We start from the raw sequence: 24,137 nt of genomic DNA on the forward strand, positions 1-24,137 counted from the left end.
TATCGGGTTGGCCAAAAAGTTCATTTGGGTTTTTCCGTAAGATGTTACAGAAAAAACCCAAACGAACTTTTTGGCCAACCCACAGCTCTTCAATATTCTTTCATTATCCCCAACTTTCTTCCCCAGATTCTCCCTCCAAATTCTGACCAGGTATTTCTGCTTAAGGCTCATCTTGTTCTATCCCTACTGTTTCTCTGGTTTTAATCTTTTGTTTCTTCCTTTAGTCAACTATTTTAACTCTCCATCCAGTTTCACTGACTTTAGCTGTCCAGAGTAAAGACTTTCCTGGTCATGGGCAGCCCTACCATGTCCATCCAGTCCCTAAGAATCAGACCTGAAGTCACAGTAAACATAGAGTCTCATTAGGTCTATTAATCCATTAAGTATAAAAAACTGCAAAAACGTTAATAGGAAACTCTAAACAGACAATACTCAGCCCAGCCTCAAGATACCATTTTATACAATACAGACTTTCATTTGTTTGTATTGTCTCAAATTCCAATTAACTAAAATATATAACACTTTTGTGTTAAATAATGAAATTAAAGAATATGGATCACATTATGCCTCAGTGTATATATACATACACTATGATTGTATCTTTTTTTAACATCTCCCCCCACCAACAGAAGGTGTGGCCACCACACAAAGAATTTGACCATAAGCAAAGGTATAACTTGGCAGTGATGCCAGTTAGAAGTGGTGATAAGAGACTGTATTAAATCAATGGCCCAAAGTATAAATCAGCATAAAACAGAGGACATAATAAGAGATGGACAGAAGAGGTATCATGTCAGAAAAGATGGTAGGAAATAAAATTGTGGAAACCAAGAAGAGAAAGTAAAGTTTTTCTACTTCTTTTGTCATTTTCTTTTGACCAGAAGCTAAAGGTATCTTATATGAGATACATTATTAGTAGGAATAGTCCATAATATTTTATAATGGCACACTAAAAGATCTAATTTGCAGCAAGACAATATAATAGCATTCTATCTGTCTCCTTAGAATAATCAGACTGTCTAGTATACCCAAAATCAAAAATTGGAATACAGGTAATATGTGTTCTCCTTTACCATAAAAATTATTAGAAGACAATTCCTAGATGTGCTTTCTGTACTATGGGTATTCATTTAAACAAGCTTGTCTAAATTATCCAAGGTGTATTTAAAAATAAGCAAAGAAAGTGTTGATTAGCTATTCTGCTTATAAAATCTGACATTACAATAGTTAGCTCAGTAACTTATGTCCTACAGCTATACCAAGCAAACTCTCATTCACTTTTGTTTTTAACCTACTTCACATGTACCAGAACCTGAAACTGGACATAGATTGAAGAAGCTGCACTGTAGTACTGGAACTACCTTCTGTTTAGATCAGATTTTTATCTCTCAACAGCCAAATTTCCTGAGTGGCCTCCCAAAGAGCTGATGGGATGTTCTGTTGTACAGATGAGTGCATACTGTGAAATTGTAGGTTCAACATGTCTTATAACATCCCACGCATCATTGCCAGTCCATAGGTCCTCCGGACCTACAAACCTGCAATTCCGTAATAACTCCAGGGGCTTTTAGATTTTTCTAGAGGCAAAAATCTGAAAGAGGGCAGGCTGGATGCCTTCTCCAGCCTCAATTATCCCCTAGAAGTACTTGAGATCCTTAGGTGAATTGATTAATTCTGCTTCCTTGTGTTGTGATCAATGTTCTTACCTGCTTGGCTCATGTTTGACAAAACAAGAATCTTAGTAGCACCTCCTCACTAGAGTATCTGGAATCCTCTGGGACTCCTGAAGCCAACTCTTCCACTTAGGTGTCCTCAGAATTAGGCTAGGATCCAGACTAGAGGCCCTTGAGTTAAATCAAGCTATAGAGAAATAAGGCTGTGCACCTGCCTAGAGGCAAAGGATAATTTGCCTGATTATGCAGTGCCTGGATGGAGTACCAGACTGAGAAGATTCCTAATGATTTGGCTCTTTCCTACCACAAATTCAATGAAAGTGGCCAGACATTTGAGTGTGCCCTAGGGCATGCTGTTTTGAGGTACCACTATTTCTTTCAGGCCTTGGGCCTGTGGGCCTTTGCTAATTTAACTGGCTCCCATAATACCATTTCACAGCAAGCCTCCTTAAACTCGCCAACAAAATGGAGTGCTTGTATTGTCAGTCATTCCCCTATTCATCAGTCTTTAGACTATCCTTCCTTATTCTCCTCTTCCAGAGCAAAATAACCTATTAGCATTGGCATTCTGCCGAACATTGATTGCCCAAATGCCAAACAGTGCTTTCTTGGAGGTTCCCATCCCCAGAGCTCCAGCCTGGCACTGTGTTGAGTGCTAAAAGTGCACCCTGTGTAGGGCTGGGAACTTTGGAGCCAGCAGGCAGCGGCTCACAGGAGAATCCAGGGAAGCACTCCTCTCTCCTCCAGAAAAGCTATTTTGGGTGGCCACTTAGGTTTGGGAATAGAGATGCTGAAAAGTGCCTTTTAGGGCTCCATGGGTTACATTTCCTAACTGTTAATGCACAATCTAGGCTACACTGTATCAGTCAAAGGATTTTCAAACAACAGCTGAATGTTGGAATTTGATACCCTCTTTTTTTGTCAGATAACTAAACTGATGCCAGACATGACGTCTCTTGAAAATAAAATTCATACTTAGTTGCTGCAGTCACAGAATTAAGATTGATATCCCAATCTACTTTTTCTTTATATGATGCCATTGCTTTGTGAAGAATCTTAATTTGTGTTACACAGTTTTGGAATTAGATTTAATTCATTGCCAGCTTTATGCATTTATTTTTAGTTTAGACTGATTCCTCTGAGCATGTCAAGAATGATTGAAATTTGCTGACAGTAATTTTTCCTAGGCAAGTAGATTTCTGTCGTTTGACTCAACTGTACCAGAGTAAGTCAAATCAACATAGTAAAGGAAAGACTAAGTATACTTGGCTTTACATTTTTAGCTTTTCTACCTAGAAGTAACCTGCTGTTACCTTAGCCTGGAATGCCCTTTACTCATCCGCACAGCCCATTTTCTGCTTTTGGCAATCTTTCATGACCTAGTTCAAATCTCACCTCCTTTGAGAAATATTTAATTTCAAGTCCCCCACATGCGCACTGCCACAGCATATCACCTTGTCCTAGCCCTGAATTCTGTGATGTTTTATAGTTTGCTATTTACATGTTTATAATCCCTCTCTAGGTTGTAAGTCCTTGGACGACAGGGAGCTTTACTCCTCCTATTCCCCTGTGCTTTAAGTTGTGAAGATTTCTTTGAAAAACAGTATACAAATATGAAATAATCATATTGTTTGTAGGTCAGGAAAGACAAAAAATAAAACTAACCAATAAATATAAGAGCATCAAATTGGAATTATGAACCATCTTTAGAATCCTGCCCACTTGAAGACAGATATGCATATCTGCAAATAACTTTTTACCTTTTAAGGGTATAGAATCAGTTAAGGCCATTCAGAAATAAATCAAAAGTTAGAAACATGAGATTCACTCTTGGCTTCTCCTTCTCCCTCATTTTTTATATCCAGTCAATCAACAATACTCATCAATGTTATCTACTAAATATCTGTGTGGCCAAGTAGTAGCTATTCTCAAACCTCAGCAAGCGTAAGACTCAGCTGAAAGACTTAAACTGATGAGTTCCAGGCCCCAACTTTCCGATTTGCTAGGTCTGCAGTGGGGACAAGAATCTGCATTTCTAACGAGTACCCAGGTGAAACTAATGCTGCTCATCCAGGAACCACACTTTTAAACCACGGAGAAGGTTTAACCCACCCACTCTATTCTCCTAGCTTTTAACAAGGTTCACAATTTCTACAAAAGGAAGAAAACCCCTGAGTTGTGACACAGTAAGATGGCTCAAATAAGGCATAAGAATAGCTAGGTTTGGTCCTGATCCTGAATGGCTTCCCCTGGTGGGCAGTGGTTGCCTAACTTGAAATGATCTTTAACATACAAGAACAAGTCCCAAAGCATTTCTGGAGTGGTCCAGAGTGCCTCTAAATACAGACCAACAGATGAGGTCATGGTAATGCAGGGAGTCAGAAGTAGGGGAGGGGGATGAAAGCTATAATCACTGTCAAAGGGGTGTTTTCTGTAGACAAGTGAATGGAGCTATTGTACACAAACTCAGTGGTTGCCAAGCATGTGGCCCAATTATTTTGCCTGTATGAGCATGGCACGGAAGGATCTCCTTAGAGGACTTGATTCACACAAGTTGATGTTTACTCTGACAGTAGCAAGCGAAAGCCTAGAGAATTTGAACCTAAGATTCCTTACAAGTTCCTACCTTCCAAATCTAGGATATGATGCAATTAAGCTGGAAAGACCACAGAGTAAAACACCATCCTTAGAAACAGTAATTATAATTGGTGAAAGACCAATACAGGGGCCTATCTTGTTCAAAATATTGACAACAGTAATGAGCGTCACGTGATGGCCTTGGGAGGCAAGAGGTCCGTAATTTAAATCTGAGGATTATCCTCCCAGAGAAACTGCTCTCCCTAGTCTATCTTTGGCTCTACTATATGTAAAATGTTTGTAAAAGCTTCAAAAGTTATATTGGCCACCAGGGCCTAGGGTCTTAAAGGAACAGAAGGCCTGCTTCAATGGCTAGGATGGACGTATGACAAGGTGTTTTGCTTTCTTAGGGGAAATACCACTCACCGTACAGCATAGGATGAAGATGCTTCAGTACTCTCCAAATTTCTCAGCTGCATAAGAAAACCATTCAGGTGGTTGGCTTGAGCCCCAAGGATCAAGGCCATAAAACAGAGGGGCAACAACTGCCACTGGGCCTCCTGGAGAGCAGCACCCTCCTCCCTGAGCACCATGTAGGTGAGATACAGAAGCTATAAGCTTGTTGCCAATCCTCCATGATATTCACATCTCTTGTACAAGCTCTGGCTAGGCACAGCTGAGGAACAGTGACCCACAGGAGGCTGCTCCAAGAAACAGGATCTGCAGAGTCCAACAGAAGGTTACAGATGAGGCTATCAGAGAGAAGATGAATTCAACTTAAAATAGACATATGGCTTCCCTGGTGGCACAGTGGTTAAGAATCCACCTGCCATGATTTGTGACCACTAGAGGGGTGGGATAGGGAGGGTGGGAGAGAGACGCAAGAGGGAGGGGATATGGGGATATATGTATATGTATAGCTGATTCACTTTGTTATACAGCAGAAACTAACACACCATTGTAAAGCAAGTATACTCCAATAAAGATGTTAAAAAAAAAGAAAGAAAGAATCCACCTGCCAATGCAGGGGACACAGGTTCAATCCCTGGCCCGGGAAGATCCCACATGCCGTGGAGCAACTAAGCTCGTGTGCCACAACTACTGAGCCTGTGCTCTAGAGCTCGCGAGCCACAACTACTGAGCCCGTGTGCCACAACTACTGAAGCCCCCGCGCCTAGAGCCCGTGAGCCACAATTACTGAGCCTGCACTCTAGAGCCCACGAGCCACAACTACTGAAGCCCGTGCACCTAGAGCCCGTGAGCCACAACAAGAGAAGCCACCACAATAAGAAGCCTGTGCACCACAACGAAGAGTAGCCCCCGCTCTCTGCAGCTAGAGAAAGCCCAAGCACAGCAATGAAGACCCGACACAGCCAAAAATAAAAACAAATAAATAAATTTATTTTTAAAAATAATAAAATAAAAGACATAATTAGAAGCAGATTGGGAAGCATGGTTCACTTCCTGTCCAGACAACAGGTTAGAAAATGAGGCTGTGAGTAAGCTGCTTTATGTAGTACTGACTTGGAGGAAAGGAGTGCAGGAGGGTTCTGTGGCTGTGGTGAACCGTATGCTCAATACCCTAATTCTGCCAGACCTCTAACGCTCCATGAAGCACTGTACTACACAGGATTCATTTGCTGTAAGCCTTCTAAACCTGCAGAGATGGTGGAAGTGAGGGCACCTGAAAGGCTTGAAATCCTACCAGACAAACGAAAAAAATCATAGGAGCTGTGGGCTGAAGCTCCACTAATTCAACAAAGGATAACTGCAAAAAGTTAGCAGGCTTCATAAAATACCACATTTACATACTGTACTTCTCACCAGAGAGAGGGGCTACACAGCAAAATGGTTTGAAATGGGATGGGATGAAACTACAAAAAGGGTTATACAATTGTTACAAAATGTTTATTGTTTTCAGGCAGAAGAAATTTTAAAGTGTTGTAGTTAACACAGCAATCATGTAGCACAAACAAATCAGAAAAAATATTTACTGAACTAGGTAAGGCACTGAACTGGGTGCTGTAATTCTTAGGGTTTAAGATTTATAGCTTCCTCTTACTCTCTCTTTTATAAATTCTAAAGTATAATCTATCAGAAAATAAAGTTCCTAAAATAATCCAAAATATTTTAATATAGTAATTATTATATCATTGGTAAATTGCCTCTAAAGCTAATGCCTTGCTACTTATTTTGGATTACACATTTTAAGAATTATACATAAAACACTACAAGCATATGAAAAATGACTGTTTTTTGCCTTCAGGTTGTCTGATTTTATTTTGGCAAACATTTCCTTTTTTAAATATGATATTAATATCACAGACATGATACACGAGTCTCTGGACAATGTATAAACAGAGGACTCAAAATCACATGCTCTGTACACTATGTTGAATTGCCTCATCTAGCATATTCATTCCAAGCATTTAACAGAATGCAAATTCATACAAATACCCTTGAGTAAAATCTGCTGTAGTGATTGCGTCTAGGTTTCTCTTGGATGTCACTGACACTTCTTAAACAGGACTTCTTCAAAAAGAAAAAGAATGAAAGCATAAATACACATCTAGAATTTACCTTCTGTACTGAAAAGACTGATTTGCATTAGTTTTATACAATAAATATTTTAATATACAAATTAAGAAACAGAATACTAGTGCTTTTAGGATCCTAGAAGGCTAATTTTGGAACTTAGTTTTAAGAATTAGATTCTAACTGACTTGCTATTGTAACAGAGATCCTGAGACAGCATAATTACTTTTTAAAATAAAGTTTTTAAAAACCAATATTCATGAAAATACAACAGCCTTGTGTTTTTCTCTGTGAATAAAATTATCCTAATTCTCTAAGAACATCCTTTTTGCATTAATGAAACCAAGAATTCCACTTACCAAGAAGCAGAAGTTCTTAGAAAAGACAAATCACGGTCCAAGCAATAAATGCCTCTCTAAAGCCAAAGACTTGGTAGAATAGAAGGAAAGCAAACCTGAACTCTTGATTTTAAAGAAGAGTTCTAATAAAGATTTCAGTTATGCCAGTCTTGGATTTCACAATTTTACTGAAATTAATCAGAAATCATTTTATGGGGACGTACAGCTTAAGTTCAATTATTTTTCTAAAAAAGTAAAACATTTCTCAATTCTATTTCTGAACTGATAGAATAAGGCACAATGTAAGTACAGTATATTAGAGTATTTAAATGTTCCTTATTATTTGTAGTGATATCACCAAATAACTTTCTCTTTACTGTGAAATAAGTATTAAATTTCCATTTTATAGACGAGGAAATTAAGGTACAGACAGGTGAAGTAACTTAAGGAGTCAGAATGGATAGAGGGAACGAAGGTGGGATTTAGAGACAAAAGGGCTGGGATTTAAATACAGTACAGCCACCTACTAGCTTTGAGCAAGTTCCTTCATCTGGGACTATCTTTCATCTGTAAAATGAGGATAATACCACCTACCTCTCAACGGCTGATGTAAGGTATAAGCAAAGCACCTAGCACAAAGCCTAGTACATAGTTAGCCATTCGACAAATACAGGCTCTCCCACCAATCCACAATCCCATTTTCTTTAGCTGGTACAATGGGTATAAAATCAATCCATAACACTGATGTGAGGTAAATGAGATAATAATACAGGTGAAGTGCCTGGCAGGTACAAGGATCAATACATTTGTTCTCTCCCTCAATATTCTCTCCCTTACTCCACGTCCCACAGTTACTAAATGGCTGAGCCACAATCAAATCCACATCTTGGTTCCACTTTAGAACTGCCTCTGCACACACATTTCATTTATGGTTGTACCTTATTTAACTGCAAAAACTAATCTAACCTAGTTGCTTAATCAGTTGTTATTTTAATGTGTTCCCAGTAAAATCAAATTCATTTCTAGGGTAGCTTTACTTTTCAGCAATAACCAAAAAAAAGTGATTAATATTCTGATTTGGCAATATATATTTTTCAATACATATTTCTACTGGCATTTCTGCAATATATTCTTAATATTTTATAAGCTGTTATAACCTGAAAGATAGTTAAAAATCTATTCTTTAGATATTACATGCCTAAGCACCTAAATGACTCCATTCGGAGAGTTCAAAGATAGTAGGTAGCCTTTTCATTTTTCCTATTTTCTCCCAAATAAAATAACAAAGTAAGGTAGTAAATGTGATAAGTAAATAAATATGTGCTTAAATGAAACAGATGTGTGAAAAATATGGACCAGATCTGCATTTATGAGGCAATGACCTTCAAAACTGGCAGGGAGCTGTTAACAATGTTCTTCACAGGGGAGCAATTATACTACAACCCTCCTATGTATACTTTCATTTCTCATGGCCTACAACTACATTTGCATATCAGAAAGAATAAAAGAACAGTCTGGTAACTGTGGCAACCTTCATTGAGAAGATATAAGGCATTTTCATTACCTTAATAATCACATCCTAAATGCCAGATCAGTATAACTGCTGCAATATGAAAGGCTAGACCAACACTTTGACAGAATTTCCTACAACTGAAATTTACCAAATGTAGCTATTATGACTCTAACCCAGTGATACATTTCTGATTCTGTAATACCCTAAGTGGTCTCTGATGATCTCAAGAAGCACTGAAATTTTTCTAAAATAAATACCTTATTTAAAGAAAAATATGCCATACAACACTTTTAGGAAAAGGAGGTCAAATTATCACCAGTTTTTTTTAATATACAGTACTGCAATTCCTAAATGTTGTAAATAGTGCTTTAACCCAATAAGTAGCTCATATACTGATTAAAAAGACCCTGTGCCCAGTGTCCGACAAATAAGCGCATATGTGCTCGCTCTCCCTCTCTCTCTCTCCCTCCCCCCCCAACACACACACACACACACAATAGAAATATACAAGAGGGAAAAGTTGCTAAGAAAAGCTCAATCTCTAATGCTCAAAAAAAGGTGTATGCACAAAATATTAATTTCACATAAAATATTGTCTTACATTCCACATTTCCTCACATGGGTAAAAACAAAAGCAATTCACAATAGTAGTGCCAAAGAATGACAATATTACATATACTTTAGAATTCCTGTGTTTTTTAACTTTCATGCAAGAATTACAATGCACAATCATTAACATATCTAGATAGTGAACACTTACTACAGTATGGTCATATTACACCAAGCTTAATTTTTTTAAGTGGCCTAAATTTTTATAACATATTAAATTGTAATAATGTAAAATAAGACCAGCAGGAAAATACATACAACCATAGTAGCATATAGCAAGCATAAATCCAATAAGTCCTGCTCAACTTAAAAATATTTTTTCAACAGTAATAAAAACCACCCACAAGTATAATACCAATAAGCCAACTGGGTTTTCCACTATCTGGGAAAAATAACTAGTTGCCTTGCTGTGATACCTTAAAACCACAAGGTTATCACTAAATGGAGAGGTGACATGAATTGTTTCATTTGTACTTTATATCTTGGCAAAAGTTAATGATCTGTCCCAAAAATTTTATTTCACCATATACCCCAAAAGTATTTTTAGGACTCATGAAGTCTAAATCTCACACTGCCCTTGATATGCTATTGTGTAAATGCTTTAAATTTTAAAACAAAAGAATAAAGACTTTAAAAGCTCTGCACAATGTATTCAAATGGTAAGGATGTCTACCCAATCCATGTTTTCTCCGAGCCCCCCACCAAAAAACAAAAAAAACTGTACATGACACATAAAGATACAATAGAAACAAAAAGCAGCATGACACTCATTCAGTAAGGAAATAATACACAACATCTCTATATCATATTCAACTACAAATATCCTTTCACTTGATGGCTAGCATCTTTATGACTGCTTAATCTGTATTTAAGTGGCCTGAAAAAGAGATTCTGTTCTCTTTCTCTACCCTCATAGATCTTTGGCAGCAGTCAGCACTCATGCCCAGAGCTGGTTTTGGAGGTGGGAGAATAAGGAAAGTGGAGAGAAGGCTGACCTGAGCACGGAGTCAGCAGAGAGCAGCTGCTCTCATATACTATCCAGCGCCTTTCTCACCTACCGCTATTTTCCACTATCGGGCATTGTCAGCGAAAAAAATTAATGGGGGAGGGAGGCGGGGAAAGAGACAAAGAGAGTAGGACCCCGGCCGACAGTTTTTGTCTGCCACATCTGAGGTGAGAAGCCCTCTCGGGTTTCTTGCTGCAAAGGCAAGGGATCAGGTGAGACCCTCCGGGTCCAGCTCAATTTGCTTCTCCAGAAAGCAGTTTTCGGCAGTGAGCGCAGGATCCTCCTGGCTGGTGAACTAAACACCGGAGCATTGTTAATGTTTTCTATCTCTTACTTTATAAAGGAGGAAGAGGGCTGTGACTGCATTCCTGGGAAAGACTACTACTCCTGACGTGCCACACAGCGAGAGGTTGTAAAAATCCCTTCAAAAATACCAGGTTCTGAAGAAATGCTGTGCAGCCTTATCGTATTGTTGGCGTTTTTTTGTAAGTCGCCGATTCTCACCAACGCCAACCCTCAAATCGCTGGGACTTGTTGCTAAATCTTTACCTCACGCCCCCCAGAACTGCCCAACTGAATAAGATTTGGGGAGCGAAAGGGCAGAGGGGGGTCTAAGTCTTTAAAGCCCGGAGGGCTGGTCTCCCTTCAATAGGCCACTCTGCATGGGCTACGCGTTCAATTCTACCTTCTGAGAGCTCTGACTCACAAATGCTGGGCGGGGGGAGCAAATTATGACATACACCATTATCCTTCCAGCCAAAGACATGTAAGAAAAGCCGCCAGCCGTCCTTGCCGGGCCGGAGAGTCAAAGCCTGCGCCCCCCGACGGGGCGGCCGGGGAAAGAGCCTCCCTCCCGACGCCCGAGGAAGGTGCTCCCCACACCGGCGGGTTCGAGGAGCCAGGGAAGAGCGTCCTCACCTCGCGAGAGGGCAGGGGACGAGGTGGGGGTCCAGGACGCGAGGACTCGCCTCTCAGCAGCGCCGAGCTCCGAGTGCCCAGCCCCGGACTGGGGCTCAGGCAGAGGCGCCCTGCACCGGGGCCGTCCGCCGCAGCCAGGGGTGGACAAAGCGCTGGGGTCTGGAGCGACGCGCGGGCGCGGGCCAAGTTGGCCAGACTCGGGGGACGAGGGGGTCCCGCGGGCGGGGCGGCGCGGCACTGACCTGGATGGTGCAGGTATACTCGCTGTCGTCCAGCAGCCGCACGGTGCAGCTGTACTCGCGCTCCAGGCTCCTGCTGCTGCCGCTCATCAACCTGCTCAGCATCTTCCCGCCCGCCCGCCGCCGGGAGAGACGCGGCGGCGCTGCGGACCCCGGACCAGGCGCCCCTCAGCCGGGCAGCTCCGCACCGGCCCCAAGCACCTGCACCATCACCCCAGCGCGGACGCCGCCGCTGCCTCCTGCTGACCCAGCTCCTCCTCCTTCTCCTCCTCCTTCTCCGCCACCGCCTCCCCACAGCCCAGAACAAGCACCCGGCTCTCTTTCCTCCGCGCCCTACTGCCCGTGTCCTGCTCGTGGGGCGGGGCCTCGGCCGGAGGGGCCCAATGGAGGTCAGCGCGGCGGAACCGAGTGGCAGACAGTAGAGCCAATAGAAATAGGGCACTGAGGTGATGGACAAGCTGGGGAAGCAATCACGGGAAAGCAGTCGGACCGAGCCAAGCCGGACCAGCCCTCTGGCGTCCCAAACGAGGGGCTCCTTTTCTCCCTGCGGTTCCTGTAGCTGCTACTTCCCCGCCCCCGCGCCAGGTGTGGGCACCCGGCTCGATCAATGTCAGCTGTTTGGAATACATTTGGCCTCTGCTTCAGGGGCCAAGTCCCACACTCTGCAACGCCTCGGTTCTCGCCTCTCGGGAGCCGGAGCGGTGAGAGCTCACAATCCCTGCACCTGCAGAATGCAAGCACCTTCGGCTCTGGACCAGGCGGCTACCCCCATCTGCGCTGTATCCCAAGGCAGCCCGACGGTCTCCTCTGCTCCACCCCTCTTATTTTGGAGAACATCTGTTTTACAGGAGCTACTTAAGGAAAACTTAAGGGTTTAACCCCTAGAAAACCCTCCACTCAAACACCCTTTGCCTCCTTCCTTTTATTTTCAGAAGACAAAAGGAAGAGACTGAGACGTGCTCCTTCAGCCGGTATAATACAGAGGAAACGATCAATCCTTTCCTTACACCTTTATAACTAGAATTATCGTGTCTTCATACTTCCTCAACAAAACGCCAGAGTATGTAAGGAGGTATACATCACAAAGAAAAAAAAATTGTCTCCTGCCTTCTCTGACCTCATATCTAAAGACTTCATGTTCTTTATAAAAATTTCACTAAGAGACAGTATTCTCCCTCAAAAAATTTTGATGGAAGGAAATGTTACAAAAGGATCAAATCAACAAAGAACGTTAATGCTGTAATAAATATATTCATTGAAAATAATGAAATACACATAACTTCCTGTTATTTTCATTTACACTGTTGTTTGTAGGTATAACATAACAAAAATAAAACCCAATGTTAACCGAGAAAAAAAGCCCGACCATTAAAGTATGCTCCTTCCCTAGTGTCTTTGGACTCCAGAATTTATCCTTTTTTTTTTGCATGTGACCCACCCTGCCCCCCTTTGTATCTTGGATTGCTTATCACCTCAGTAACCTGGATTGCTCTCCTCATTAGTTACGTTCTCCCTTATGGCATTCAGGAGCCGTAAGAGGAGTTTCTTCTTCTCAGTGCAATCCTGGATGAGTTAGTTTAGAAACTAGAAGCAGTGAGCCAAGTATTCTAGCCATAAAACCAGATGTGAGCTCCTCTATTTCGTAGCTCCAGCAGGTAGCCTGGTGCCTGCAACATAATACTCAATAAATGCTTTTTAAATGAAGTAAATGGAATTGATAGATATTGTACAGCATCTAAACCCCAAGAGAAGAAACTAAGAGAATTTCAGGAAGGTCTTAGAGACAAGTACAATTATTAATGTGTCAAAGTGATATTCTACAGAGTTCAGCTTTGTTGTGTAGTTGGGAGAAGATGATGAAAGATTTCAGACAGGCAGAACTTTTGTTGAAGGAAAAGTTGCTATTTGATGTAAAATCTAAGAGAGCAAGAAAAAATATCCAAAAAGCTAGAGGAAAGCCAGTAAGGTGATGATAGGGAGGCCTCTTTAACAAGTTATGCAAATAATCAGCTGTCAGAATAAAAAGACAAAGCACCATGAATCCAGAAAAGCTCTACAGAACTGAATGCAGCCTTTTTTCAAAGTATGACCATAAATACAATCAACAGGGATAAGATTGTGGCTGCTATGCCAATGCATCAAGTAACATTCCTGCTCAGCCTAAGAAAATCATGTCAGCTTAGGTGTTCTCCTCATTGAAAGACCAGTCAGATACTCATCCATGCTTATGCATAATATCCAGAAAAAACTTAAAACTCTCCCTTACTCTCTGAAACAGAACACTTTGTAAAGAAAACAGAGGATGGACAAATAATGGAAGAAAAGCAAGAATCCATCAGTTTCTGGTTTCTTGTATGCCTCTACAGTAAGACTTGAGAACAGAGGCCTAAGGGGAACTAAAAAGAAAGGGTTCATATAAAATCAAATGGAGGAATACTTTGTTTACCTTTGGTTTTCTCAAGTCTAATGAACAGGAGGCCCAAGATGGAAAGGATTTGTTCAATAAAAGGCCTCATATGCCCTTGAGAATCAGAGTGTCATAGCATTCAAGTTTTTGACTATAAAGGAGGTCATATTTAAAATAAAATCCCCCCCCCAAAAAAACCCAACTACAATACTTCTGAGTTCCCATCTTCCAAGTTATCAGGATGTCAGCCAGCCCCCTTTAGAGTTTCCCTCCCTTCTCTACTATGGAGGAGTCCCCAGGAGAGGTGCTGTCACCCACATATTCCTGAAATAACTGAACTATTCCTGCCTCTGCTTCAGATGCCCCATACCCTGATGTTCTGGGACACTGAACTCTCTCCAGCCAATGCAATCTTCAGCATTGCCTTGGAATTTGGCAGGAAGGGGCAGTGCCCTCTCTTCCCCAGGACATCACAAACATAAGAATGACATGGCTACTCTCAAAGCCCTTATGGACTAGATCAGGCCTGCCTTACTGTTGAGTTTCCAGCCTGGGTCCATATGTCTGGGTCCATACATCTCCTCTCTCAATCAAGAGTTCCCCTAACCATGTCTTGAGCATCCAGGCCCAACCACTGTAAAGCTCAGAGAAGAAAACAACTCTCCTCACCCAGTTAAAGGTCCACTTTCAAAGTCCCATTTTCTGTCCCAGGTGCAGCTTCTCCCTAGGATGACTGACCATGGGAATATCTACTCCTTCAGAGGAAACACCACCCTCCATCCCCAGGGGTGTGACCTTGATCTCTGATCCAACTGGGCTATCACCTTAGAACATAACAGTCCAACAGCAGCACATTTCTCACAAAGATTGAGTTATTCAGTCTTTACATGTAGGTCCTCAGTCTTTACAGGTAGAACCTCACCAAAGCCAGTTCAGTACCTTTGCATAATTGTTTCTCCAGGAAACTGTAAGGATCATGCCTGTCTTTGCTTTCCTATATCTTTTAGATCTCAGCATCTGTTCTCCTAAGGGCATGGGCTCAAACAAGGATATCCACATCTCTACAGAAACAACAATATATTGACACATACATGGTCTAAATCAACAGAGAGAAAAGAAACAGTTCTGTTCTCTTCTGCATCAATGTCTGGGGAAGCCATGCTCCTGCTCTACACACAATCCAAATTCCTAAGCATGACCTTCAATGCCATGCTTAGGAATTTGGATTCTGTTTTTCAGACAGTAGGGGAGCATGGGAGGTTTTTAAGGAGAGAAGTGACAGGATCAGATCTTTGTTTGGAAATGATCATTCCTATAGCTGTATGAATGATTAAATTAGAGCAAACGGAGATTATTTACTGGGGGGAAAATGCATTCTGAAAACAATAGAATGTCTTTAATGAGGCATCAGAAGCATTTATAATAGGTCTCTCAGATGTGGGTGACAGGCTTTATCATATTCTCCAATTATAGTTCATTTTCCTTATATTTCCAGCCAGCCATTGTTCTAGCAACAAAATGTATATGAAACAAAGCAAATTAATTCATTTATTCAAAAAATTTTACTAGTGATCTACAATATGCAAGTCCCTATGCCAGGTACTGAGAGAATTCAAAGATGAATAAAACATATTCTCCATCCTCATAGAATTTACAGTCCCATGCAGTCTGCAAAATTACTTCAGCAACATTTATTAAGTATTCAGTTTATGTAGATTAATATTCAATGCACATTGGTTTAAAAAAAAGATATAAAGGGGAATGGCAGCAAAGATATAAGAAATAGCCCAAAAATATGGGCAAAGAAAATATATAAACAAGAAGAAATCAGAATAGCCCATATTTCTTGATTAATAGTGTCAATTGACTACTTGCTCAGAAAATGAAATAATTAACATTATTATACTTCCTCCCACCCTCTGTACTCCAACATCCAATTTTTGTGGCTTATATTATTTCTATTTTGTCAGGGTTTAACAACTTTTGGCAACGATATTTACTCTAGTTGTTTAGTCTCACTTCTGTATTCAAATGGATTCAGTGCTTACCACCAATCCTTTTATCCTAGCATCATCATTCTGGGTTTTTTATTTTTATTCACATCCTGATAGCTGGGATTTCTTTGCTAAGTAGTTTGTTCAAGAATGCTTAATGGCCACATTCCCTGAGTTCTTTTTTTGTCTGCCTGTTGCCTTGAACAAATACTTGAACAGAAATACTACTTGTGGCTCACATTTTGTTCACGTTCCTTCTCTCAGAATTTTGTAGCCATGGCTCCTATGTCTTTTTCTTTCCTGACATTTGCTATGGAGAAGTCTGAGTTGAGTCAAAATTTTTCCACTATAGATGATTTTCTTTTCTTCTAAGATGGCTGAAGGCTCTATATAGTTAACCCTGAAGTTCAAGAACTTAATCAGAATATACCTCTATGTTAATTGTTCTAAATCAATTTTCCCTGGTGTAAGGTGGTGGGTTTTTTGGTACAATAGCTCTTATTATTTTTTAATTTGTTGAGTTCTCTTCCTCTGGGACACCAATTAGTCCAATATTGGATTATATTTGACTCTATCTTTCATTTCTTTTAAATTCTTAAATCTCTATGCCTTTTCCCTCTTTATTCATTGTGATTGTCCCAAATCTTTCCTCCATGCTATTAACCTGATATTCAGCCAATTTTATTTTCTTCCTTGCTGTTGAAATTTATTTATATGATCTGCAATGATATTATTTTGGTTCTCAATCATTCTGTTGTTTAACATCTCATCTTGGACCTCTTATTGTATTGAACATTATTTCTCACTGAGTCTATGGAACAAAATAGTCTTAAGGAATATGCTTCTTTTCTCTGGGTTATAACAAAGAGTCTGTCCTTGACCAAACTTTAGTCTGGCCCTTATGGATCCCCTTCCTAACCAGGCCTCGACTTTTGGACTTTTTTCCATCTTTTGGACTTTTTTCCATCTTTTGGACTTTTGTCTGTCTTTGTATACCTAATTTTAGCAAGAATCCTGTTAAGTCGGTTTAGCCAGAATCCCCCAAATTCAATATCCAATCATCCTCAACATCTTACCAAATTTCTCATAACCTATCATCCCCCAGATAATGTCTGATCACCTTGGCCTGCCTTCAGCAAGAATATTGTTAGGTTGGTTTAGCTGGAATCTCCCCTTATGCCTGATGCTTCCTCTTAGTAATTTCTCATTCACTGACCCCCAACTCCACCCCCCAATCCCCATCCTGCTCCTTAGCTATAAATTCCCACTTTTCCTTGCTGTATTCAGAATTGAGCCCAGTTCTATACTGAGGACTCTTTTCCTTTATTACAATAGTTTTTCTGAATGAAATCTGTTTTTAAACACTTTAACTACCATCCAGCTCTGGTTTTTTTCTTTAACAGCTGTTTTCATCTAAACTAGATTCTTCACCTCTCTTTCAAAAATCATGTTTCTTTCTACCATGCTTGAATAGTAGTTATGTCCTTATATTTCATCCAGTTCATGCTCAGCATGGACAGACTCTTCAGACTTTCAACTTGCTCTGATATGTGCCTGTTTTTCTTCCCCCAGTTTGGAGTTGTTTTCTAGTCAATTTGCTCTAACATGAAGATGCAGGATAAGGGGAAGAAAAGAGGGAAGTTGGTGCTGAGTGTTGCCCTTATTTTTCTGCTCTCTTGTGAGAGTCAGTAAATGGCTAAACCCAGCCCAATCTAACCAGCCAGGGGTATATTACACTCTTGTGTAATTTGTATCAGTCCTTGTGCTCAGCCCGGTGAGCTGGAAAGTGGAAAGAGGAAGTGGAAAGCTCTGGAGGCCCTTATTGTCACTGCTGAGGTCCCATGGTGGTTTATGGTGGCTTCCATTCTAAAACAGTTTTCTTAGATTCCCCCATTTCTCCACCTTCCCCAAGGTTGCTTATCTACACACTAAGAATTCTTCTTCACACATTAGTGAAGGCATGAGGGAGAACCTCAGAATGTTGTCAAATCCCCCATCCTCGGGTGGAAGGATAAATTGGGAGATTGGGATTGACATATACACACTACTATACATAAAATAGATAACTAATAAGAACTAACTGTATAGCACAGGGAACTCTATTCAGTACTCTGTAATGACCTATATGGGAAAAGAATCTAAAAAAGAGTGGGTATATGTATATGTATAACTGATTCACTTTGCTGTACAGCAGAAACTAATACAACATTGTAAGTCAACTATACTCTAATAAAAAAAATAATTAAAAAATCCGGGCTTCCCTGGTGGCGCAGTGGTCAGGAATCCGCCTGCCAATGCAGGGGACACGGGTTCGAGCCCTGGGCCGGGAAGATCCCACATGCCGCGGAGCAACTGGGCCCGTGCGCCACAACTACTGAGCCTGCGCTCTAGAGCCCGCGAGCCACAACTACTGAGCCCTCGTGCCCCAACTGCTGAAGCCCGCGTGCCTAGAGCCCATGCACCGCAACAAAGAGTAGCCCCCCTCGCCACAACTAGAGAAAGCCCGCGCACAGCAATGAAGACCCAAAGCAGCCAAAAATAAATAAAAAATAAAAATAAAAATAAAAAAATCCCCCACCCTTTTTTCCTCTCATTCTGCTTCTGAGGATTAGGGGAAGGGTGAGTAGCCACACCTGACTGAACCAGAATACTGTTTCTCTTATTGGTCACCTTTAAAATTTTTTTCTTTTATGTGTAAGGTTTCATTCTTTACCTTGTTTTAGCTGCTGGTGAATTTTGGACTTTGTAAATGCATTTTTTGTTGTTATTGTTAATTAGGTTGACGGATAGAAAATCTGTGACCCTGCCTAATTCTTCTGTCCTTACTCAGAAATTTGTCATCCAAGCTCAACTAGTTTTGGAGTAGTTACTAATCAAAGATGTTTTCGTAAAGAGGTTCAAATACCAGACAAAGGAAGAATAAACATTCCACAGTGCACATGCTAATTGTTCAGTAAATGTCTGCAGAATAAATTTAAAAGTTTCCCTGAACATAGTTCAGTTAATTAAAACTGCAAATCATTATTATATCTTATCATTTCAATTTTTCCATTATAGTAATAAGGGAGCACTTACTATATGCCAGAAGCTCTGCTGGGTACTTTACTTGTATTATCTAATTGAATCCTCACAACACTATGGTGAGGTTGTGCTATTGATATCATCCCCATTCTATAAATGAGAAATTGTCATTGTAGTGAGACTAAACAATTTGTCAAAAGAATACAGCTATGAAGAAGCAAAACCTGGACACATACCCAGGTCTCTGGTGCCAAAGACTGTGCTTTTAACAATTACATTATACAATCTTCTTTTTTAGGAATTTAGTGGAAAGGGCGTTGAACTTGAAGTCAAAAGTCCAGAATGAATACAAGCCCTAGATCTAGCATTATATGCTGTGTAATCCTGACAAGTCATTTGAATTCTGTTTCTCATTTATAAAATGGGGATGATAATGTCTTCCCTGGTTGTTCTCAGAGTCATAAGACTTTTGCTTAAAAATAGCAGGTTGAACACATGCATTTACCTCTACTATTGCTCCAAATTTGTTAAAACAACAGTAAGGGATTTTTAAAAAACATAAACCTACATGACCAATGTGAATGAAGAGGAACCACAGTAATAACATTTTGGGAGCCAGAAAGCATATGGGTGAGTAATAATTGAGCAGACCCAAGAAAGTTGAATCCATATCCAGCAAAGGAGAAAGCTGAGAAGCAATCTTATTTGCATGTAGAACCCACAAAATATTTAGAAATTGATGCAACAGATGCTTTAGGAAGTGGAGACAGAACTGAAAACAGGAAAAATGTTTGAAAGTCCATTTAACAAACAGTTCCCTTTCCTGACTCTAAGCAGCCAAGAGACTTCTTTTGTCTATTTATTGGAAGATAATTCTCTGGAGAGAGCAGAATAGAGTTGCTGAACTGGGGGTGGTGTCACCAGAAATTTAAGGAGATTAAGTAATTCCTCTAACATAAAATGTAGAGACCAAAACGAAAAGGAAACAGGCAACTTGAAGGATGAAAAGACTAAGCAGGAAAAAGAAAATGTTCAAAAAGCAAATTATTAGTAAATATCCTAATAGAGATAGGAGAAGATAAGGCATTCCTGAAATAAGTACCTAAATGCCATTTAGGAAAAAAACACATTCAGATAATTACAAAGAACCTTTATAAATATAAAATAAAATAGGAGACATGAAAAATAAACATGAATAGAAATAAGGAAAAAAGATGGAGGGCAGGAAATTATCAAAGGCATAATTCAAGAAAACTTTCTAAACTGAAGGACATGAATTTCCAAATTTACAGTGTCTACCAACTATCCAGCACAATGTATGGAAACAAATCCACACCATGACACACCACTGTGAAACTTCAGAACTTTAGGAACAAAAATAAACTTTCAGAAGGGAAAAAAGTTATACACAAGCATTAGGATTACATTGGACTTCTCAACAGCAACACTGGAATCAAGAAGTAAATTCTGAGGAAAAATAATTTAAATCTAGGATTCTATATCTAAATTAGCTGTCAATTGGGTAAAAAGACATTTTAGAAATAAACGATCTCAACAAATTTAACTCTTATGCACCCTTCCTCAGGAAGCTACTGGAGGATGGTTCTCCAGAAATGTTGGAGCAAACCAAGAAATAGGAACACATAGTAGATTGTGTCATGTGTTCAAAAAATTCCCTGCCCTTCTCTATCAGGGTTATAATTTTACTTCCCATCCCAGTGACATCAAACTTGGCTATTGGTTTGCTTTGAACAATTAAAAGTAAGTGGAAATGATGGATATCATTGCTCTTTTCTCTCCCAAAAGATTGGTGTGGGCCAGATCAGGACTGTTCCTGGGTCCTGAGAAGAAGCCAACATGGAGCAGAGCTGCAGCCAACCTACAGAGGATATCTAATGAAAGTGAGAAATAAATCTTTTTTGTTGTTAGCCACTGAAATTTTGGAATCATTATTGAAGAAGAAAAAAAAAAAGAAAGAAGATAAAAGAAAGAAAAAAGTATCAAAAACTGATTAAGATGTAGGATTCTGGAAATGAGATCTAACACAAGAAAGAGACGTGTAATTCTCAGAATAGTGGTCAAGTTTGATCCCAGAATGACAGCTGTGACGTGAGTCTACTCGAAGAATCAAAGTTGAAATGGATGGGACTTCCCTGGTGGCGCAGTGGTTAAGAATCCGCCTGCTAATGCAGGGAACACGGGTTCAAGCCCTGGTCTGGGAAGATCCCACATGCAGTGGAGCAACTAAGCCCATGTGCCACAACTACTGAGCCTGTGCTCTAGAGCCCACGAGCCATAGCTACTGAAGCCCATGCACCTAGAGCCTGTGCTCTGCAACAAGAGAAAGCCCGTGCACAACAATGAAGACCCAATGCAGCCAAAAATAAATAAATAAATTTATTTTTTAAAAAATCAAAATGGAGAAAATCAGAAGGCTCTCAGATGTTTCAAAGAAGGTGAAATTTATAGACTACCTAATGTGTCTGACTATATTGAAAAGAAAAACACCTTTGGGGGAGAATTTGGTTATGAGGTAGTAATAATTATAATAAAACAAAGTAAGTGAAAAATAAAAACAAAGCATGTATAACTCCATGAAAAACAAAAAAGAAAAGTAATCATCGTATGTAGGCATTTACATAGTCATAATAACATAAATATTGATTTAACTTAACCAACATAATGATATAACTATATTGAAAGAATGGATAGGAAAGTGTGTAGGTGTGTGATTGGGGTAGGCTGGGGTTGAGGTAGTTGAAAGATATCTTTCATAAAACACCTAATTTTTAAAAAATCAACAAGTAGAAATATAAGCATATTATTTAGAAATACTGAGACAAATACCAAAAGAAACAGCAGAAATAGCTGACAGCTATTGCCTCTGGGGGAGGGGACTGAGAAAATTGGGGCCTAGGAAATTGCTGTTTTCTTTAATAGGCCTTATAGAATGTTTTGACTGCAAAACATTGCAACACGGGGCATCTTGAGGCTTAAGAACTCAAAAGATGCAAGAAGAAAATTAATATAATAAACCAAAGTAGTACACATTTACACACACCAAAAAAAGGATGAAGGAAGGGAGGGAGGGAAGGAAACATTTGTAAACTATAAAGCACTGGGAACATTTACTATGACTGGAAACAAGTTAGAAGTCTGAGTAGCGTGGAAGTAGGAGAATGTAATGGGTAACAGCATGTCTCTAGTTTCAGACAGTCCATGGTTCAAATTCTAGCTCTGCTCCATACTAGCTCTGTGACCTTGGGATTATTGCTAGGCCTCAGTTTCCTCATTTGTAAAACAGGGATAATAGACCCTCTCATATAGAGTTGCTGTGAGAATGAAATGAAGAAAACACTGGGAAAGTTTTAGCTAACATTAATCTCTTTTGTTCCCTCATCTTCCCTGTGGATTAATAGCCATTAAATGGATGACTAAAGGGCAATCGGTAGAAGGGGACATCTGAAGCAAAAAACTGAGGTGATATACAAACTGGAGAACCAGCCTTTGAATAATTGAAAACAGTGTATTGTAGTCGCTTCAGCAGCAGTAATTGGTAAGCCAGCTGCCATAGGGTTACAGCTGTTTCTTGCCTTTCTCTGTCCCTTTCCCTTTCCTTTTCCTCCTTCATTCCTAACCATTGTCATCATCATTATCTTGTAATGCACACTGAGCATCTCATTCATTCAGAAATGTAAATTGAATACCAAATGCTCTTCTTTTAGTCTCTGATTTCCATGTGCTTGGTTTCTACCTACATAATTTAGGCAACAGGTTATGTTTGTAGTTATGAAAAGGAATTCTTTTCTGCAACAAGAAGCAGTTATGATCAATGATAGTTAGGGAGGCTTATTAACTCAAGAGCAACCACAAGGATATTTGCGCAACACCCAACTCTCATAGAAGATCATTTTCCTTTGCAACTAGTGCAATTCTGATTCCAAAAGCCATTGTGCTTCCCTAATCTGGTAATCAAAAAATATGAATTTTCAAAGTAGATTTTTATGTCATGCTAAATAAGCCTAGTTCTTCCTTGCATGCTAGGAAGCAGGTATTTTAAGGACATAAGAGAAAGGGAGGGAGAGAGAGAGAGAGAGAGAGAGAGGGAAACTTCCAGTCTCTTAGAGTTTATTGCCAGGAGAAGCCTAGTAATTCTGTAGGGAACATAGTTCTCTTTATTTTTTTCTCCTACCCGTCACTCAGAGATGTTGCCCAGACTGATGTAAGGCATTCTTAAAGACCACCATTCCTTAAATGAGAAAATATCCAGAAGATCAATGGTGCTTTCTGTGACTAAAAGTTTAGAAGATAAAAGAAACTACCTAAAGGACTCCCTCACTCCTTCATAAACATCCTGGTGTTCTTTTCTCCCTCCCCCTTCCAGCCTTTCTTGTCCTTATCCATACGGGTAGACCCATTGGACACGAAGGTTCTACCCAAACCACCCCTAGGACCATCCTAACCAATCTTTATCCCAACATCCAGTGTAATTTGCCATTGCTGCTATGGTTCCAGTCACACGCTCCAATTCTGACACAGAGTTCTGTCCGATTGGTGAGATCTGGCCCCTACTTCTGGTATCTCAATTCTCTTATGGCTTCTTTAATTAGCTCCCTCATCTTGATACACCGAAAAATCACAGTCCCTCTGAGAAAGGGTTTAATGTATTCTTAATAGTCCCTCCCATTCCAGATGCTGCTATCTGCAAACAGCCCTGATTCAAACAGCAGGCTGCTAGTGGGAAGCAGCTGCATAGCACAGGGAGATCAGCTCAGTGCTTTGTGTCCACCTAGAGGGGTGGGATAGGGAGGATGGGAGGGAGATGCAAGAGGGAGGAGATATGGGGATATATGTATATGTATAGCTGATTCATTTTGTTACACAGCAGAAACTAACACATCATTGTAAAGCAATTATACTCCAATAAAGATGTTAAAAAAAAAAAGACAAACAGCAGGCTGTCTGTCTAGATCTCTGAATAGTCCCTCTCCTGTATTACCTAGCTCTGTGATATCCAACTCAGAAAAACTCTCCAACATCGAGTTATTTCTCTTTATTATCAACCACTTCCCCAAGATACCCTCACTTCCTTATTTCCACGCCCTTCTGATGTGTATCAGTGAGGCAAGGATTTCCTCCCAGAATCTGCAGTTGGGTCCACCTTGTACCTATCTGGACCCAGTGTACCTTGTCTACTTACCATTAACCAGAACATGCTGGCCCTGTCTGAAGATAAGACAGTCATCCAGCCAACCTACTGGGAAGAATGTGTTTCTCATAAGGAAGTAGGAAGCCTGATCTTTGAGA

The 24,137-nt window shown here is 40.2% G+C and overlaps 1 protein-coding gene across 5 annotated transcripts in view; it reads right to left on the reverse strand.

Moving 5' to 3' along the window:
• FRMD5 (FERM domain containing 5) overlaps positions 1-24,137 on the reverse strand; it is a 410,954-nt gene that overhangs the window by 345,502 nt on the left and 41,315 nt on the right. For 4 of the 5 annotated variants that reach the window (XM_082450108.1, XM_082450111.1, XM_082450107.1 and 1 more), the window contains exon 1: positions 11,412-11,674. The exons of the other annotated variant lie outside the window; for it this stretch is intronic. In XM_082450108.1, coding sequence (XP_082306234.1) covers positions 11,412-11,513 — 102 coding nt within the window. In that variant the 5' untranslated portion in view covers positions 11,514-11,674. Of the gene's footprint in view, positions 1-11,411; positions 11,675-24,137 lie in introns of those variants that run through there. 5 annotated transcript variants of the gene reach the window in all.

Source organism: Balaenoptera physalus (genome assembly GCF_965194825.1).
Source record: "Balaenoptera physalus genome assembly, chromosome: 2".
NCBI lineage: Eukaryota > Metazoa > Chordata > Mammalia > Artiodactyla > Balaenopteridae > Balaenoptera > Balaenoptera physalus.